Here is a 2,340-nt window from a genome sequence, read left to right as displayed (position 1 = left end):
GGGGAGGGCAGGGGTGCTAGCATGTCGACTGGGGAGGGCAGGGGTGCTAACATGACGACTAGAGAGGGCAGGGGTGCTAGCATGTCGACTAGGGAGGGCAGGGGTGCTAGCATGTCGACTAGGGAGGGCAGGGGTGCTAACATGACTAGAGAGGGCAGGGGTGCTAACATGTCGACTGGGGAGGGCAGGGGTGCCGGCATGTCGACTGGCTTGTTCTTTACAAGATCTCAATGAGCTTAATCTAAGTTGTTATTAAAACCTAACATTAGTAATAACTTCATTTTAGGTGATACTTGAAGAAGCTTTTCCTCTGGCGAAATGTCCTTGGCTCATGTCCCAGAACACCCCTGCATGTCTTAAAGTGCATGTGGCTTTCTAGTGCTTTGATTAACCGTCTCTGTGGTATGTATATACTCTTTATGTACTCTTTATATTAACCCCACCTCTCCAGTCTGCCTCTATAAATGGAGATAATTCTACTCCAGTGCGCATCTATCTCCTTGTTATGCTTCAATCTTTTTTTTTTTTTTTTTGTAGGAAAAAACTAATTGGCAACATTTTCTATACTTGTAATAGAATTGTTCAGAAGTTCCTGTGCATCTGTGGTCTTTCTTCTTGGGAAGTTTGAGTTTGGGCTTCAGGGTATAGCTCAGTGGTGTAGAAGCTCACTTACCTGCCAGTCCCTGTTTTCATCACCCGTGCCAAAATAACAAAAGGAATTTGGGTTTTAAGTCTGTCTTGATTATGGTCAAAGTTATTTTCCTGTCCTTCAAAGCCGGGTAATTTTTAGGACATTAAATCAGGACTTTGACAGCAGGCACATGATGGTGGGTAGACTTTTTTGTTGTTCTGATTTTAATGCACTGCTTTGGGCTGTAACTTCTACCCTTCCCTTTATGGGCTATGTAAGTATTTTAGCAAGAATTGTCTACTTGACTATTAAAGAAATTGCTGTTTCTTTTGATGGACAAACATTGCTACTTTCAAAGAGTGTCAGTCATTTGGCAGATACCAGAGTGCATGTCCTAGATCACATGGCCTTGAGGCCCTGGAAACATACTTAGCTGATCGCTACCTCTTGGAAATCCAATGGAATACTCATCTGAAAAAGGCCCCATCTTTTTTTTCTTAATTCTTTTTTTTATTAGATATTTTCTTTATTTACTTGCCATATGGTTTTTCCTTTCCCAGTTTCCCCTCAAAAAAAAAACAAAACAAAACAAAACAAAAAACAACAAAAACAAACCCCTGTTTCCTCCCCCCTCCACCTGCTTGCCACCCCACACTCTCCCACTTATTGGTCCTGGCATTCCCCTACACTAGGTCATAAAACCTTCACAGAAAGCCCCTGTCTTAAGTCTTACTAAATCCACCAGCATCATCAGCTAACAGATGGACCTAATTAAAATCTCCTCCTCTTCTTCCTCCTCCTTATTTTCTTCTTTTTAGATTTATTTATTTATTTTATTTATATGAGTATATTATAGCCATCTTCGGACACACCAGAAGAGGACATCGGATTCCATTACAGATGGTTATGAGCTACCATGTGGTTGCTGGGAATTGAACTCAGGATCTCTGGAAGAACAGTCAGTGCTCCTAACCACTAAGCCATCTCTCTAGCCCTCTTTTTCTTCTTCTTCTTCTTCTTCTTTCTTCTTCTTCTTCTTTTTTTTTTTTTTCCTTCGAGGCAGGGTTTCTCTATATAGCCCTGGCTGTCCTGGAACTCACTCCGTAGACCAGGCTGGCCTCGAACTCAGAAATCCACCTGCCTCTGCCTCTCAAGTGCTGGAATTAAAGGCGTGCACCACCACCACCTGGCTCTTTTTCTTCTTACTTACAGTTATTTATTTATGTGGGTGAAGCATGTGCCTTAGCAGGTATGTGAAAGTCAAGGGACAATTTGTGGGAGTCAGTTCTCATCTCCCATCATGTGGGTCCCAGGTAGTGAACTCAGGTCATCAGGCTTGGCAGCAAGTGCCACTGAGTTCTTAACAGCCCACCTTTGGAATTTTTCTGCTCATACACTTCTTCTCTATACCATATCTCTGCTACATGATGATCAATTTATACTTATAAAATTTTGGTTGATTTTAACTTAATCAGGAAACTTACTCTGGTCCAGAAGAGTCTTTGAACTGACTTGGTTTAAAATACACTGGGGAAAAAAGTTCCAAAATGTTTTTATACAATATGGGAGGAAAGGGAATAAATTGACCTGCCCTAGTTTTCTTTGATGTTAAAAAGTTTTAGTTTTGAAAGAAGTTCTTCTAAGCCAGGCAGTGGTGGCACATGTCTTTAATCCCAGCACTTGGGAGGCAGAGGCAGGCGGATTTCTGA

General features: G+C 41.8%; 1 protein-coding gene and 1 long non-coding RNA gene across 6 annotated transcripts in view; one reads left to right on the top strand and one right to left on the bottom strand.

Moving 5' to 3' along the window:
• The window catches only part of LOC116090351, a 12,459-nt gene that overhangs the window by 3,260 nt on the left and 6,859 nt on the right, over positions 1-2,340 (bottom strand). The window lies entirely within an intron of this gene.
• Fkbp7 (FKBP prolyl isomerase 7) overlaps positions 1-2,340 on the top strand; it is an 11,718-nt gene that overhangs the window by 4,486 nt on the left and 4,892 nt on the right. For 3 of the 5 annotated variants that reach the window (XM_031370715.1, XM_031370716.1, XM_031370717.1), the window contains exon 3: positions 287-402. The exons of the other annotated variants lie outside the window; for them this stretch is intronic. In XM_031370715.1, the coding sequence (XP_031226575.1) occupies positions 366-402 (37 nt within the window). In that variant the 5' untranslated portion in view covers positions 287-365. The remainder of the gene's footprint in view (positions 1-286; positions 403-2,340) is intronic. 5 annotated transcript variants of the gene reach the window in all.

This window comes from Mastomys coucha, unplaced genomic scaffold (genome assembly GCF_008632895.1).
Source record: "Mastomys coucha isolate ucsf_1 unplaced genomic scaffold, UCSF_Mcou_1 pScaffold15, whole genome shotgun sequence".
NCBI classification, from domain to species: domain Eukaryota; kingdom Metazoa; phylum Chordata; class Mammalia; order Rodentia; family Muridae; genus Mastomys; species Mastomys coucha.
The sequence above is the reverse complement of the archived record's forward strand: the minus strand, read 5'-3'. Positions and strand labels throughout refer to the sequence as shown.